Source organism: Echinops telfairi, unplaced genomic scaffold (genome assembly GCF_000313985.2).
Source record: "Echinops telfairi isolate 266 unplaced genomic scaffold, ASM31398v2 ScPeMD7_7420;HRSCAF=8458, whole genome shotgun sequence".
Classification (NCBI taxonomy): Eukaryota; Metazoa; Chordata; class Mammalia; order Afrosoricida; family Tenrecidae; genus Echinops; species Echinops telfairi.
This window is the reverse complement of record NW_022111320.1, coordinates 2,597,701-2,598,684: the sequence shown is the minus strand read 5'-3', so window position 1 is coordinate 2,598,684 and position 984 is coordinate 2,597,701. Positions and strand designations below refer to the sequence as shown.

At 67.2% G+C, this 984-nt stretch overlaps 1 protein-coding gene across 1 annotated transcript in view; it reads left to right on the top strand.

Moving 5' to 3' along the window:
* The first annotated feature begins 552 nt into the window (after positions 1-552).
* CCNL1 (cyclin L1) overlaps positions 553-984 on the top strand; it is a 10,644-nt gene continuing 10,212 nt past the window's right edge. Inside the window, exon 1 of the mRNA XM_045297465.1 lies at positions 553-952. Within this exon, the coding sequence (XP_045153400.1) occupies positions 644-952 (309 nt within the window). The 5' untranslated portion in view covers positions 553-643. The remainder of the gene's footprint in view (positions 953-984) is intronic.

Here is a 984-nt window from a genome sequence, read left to right as displayed (position 1 = left end):
CTCCCCGGGGTCGGGATCGGTTCCTAAAAACAGCTCCCGCACAGCAGCCCTTTCCAGCGTTTTGAGGGTCCCTCGAAATGTCAAGCTCCTCCAAGTATCAGTTACTTCTTCCACGCGATCTCCTTGGTCCCGCGACTGCGGGGCTGGGAGTCAGCCGACGTCGCCCTCCGTCCGTGTGGGGTATTCGTCGAGGAGAAGCGAAACGCGAGGGGGAAGGGAGAAACGGGGCACGGGACTCGAGCTCTTCTACCCGGTGACAAGGCGGTGGTGCAGCGATTTGGGGACTCTGGGCTACAGGCCTAACACTGCGACTAAAGAACGGTTTACAGCTGGCTTAACAAAGCGTCTTTGAATAGCCGGGGATTCGGGCGAAGTTTCCCGGCGTGACGTCGAGCCCGCCCGTGGGCAACGCCCAGCGCTCGGGCCGGCCCGGCCCCTCCTCTTCCAGTCACAGGAGAAGGCGCCGCCAGGGAGGGAGTGGTTGGCGCGCGCCGGCCGGCGTGGTGACGTCAAGGCGGAAGCGTACGCTGCGTGCAGCGTCCCCGAACCCGGCGATCACAGGCATATCCGTCGCGCCCAGAACGCTGGTTAGTCTCGTTCTGGGTTCCGGCTGCGTTGGGCGTGCGTGTAGCTCGCAGAGATTATGGCGTCCGGGCCTCACCCGGCCGCGGCCACGGCTGCGGCCGCCTCGTCGGCGGCTCCGAGCGCGGGCGGCTCCAGCTGCGGGACGACGACCACCACCACCACCACCGCCACGACCGGAGGGATCCTGATCGGCGACCGCTTGTACTCGGAAGTGTCGCTGACGATCGACCACTCGCTGATCCCGGAGGAGCGGCTCTCGCCCACGCCGTCCATGCAGGACGGGCTCGACCTGCCCAGCGAGACGGACCTGCGCATCCTGGGCTGTGAGCTCATCCAGGCCGCGGGCATTCTCCTCCGGCTGCCTCAGGTCAGTGCCGCGGCCCCGCGCGGCCCGCTCCC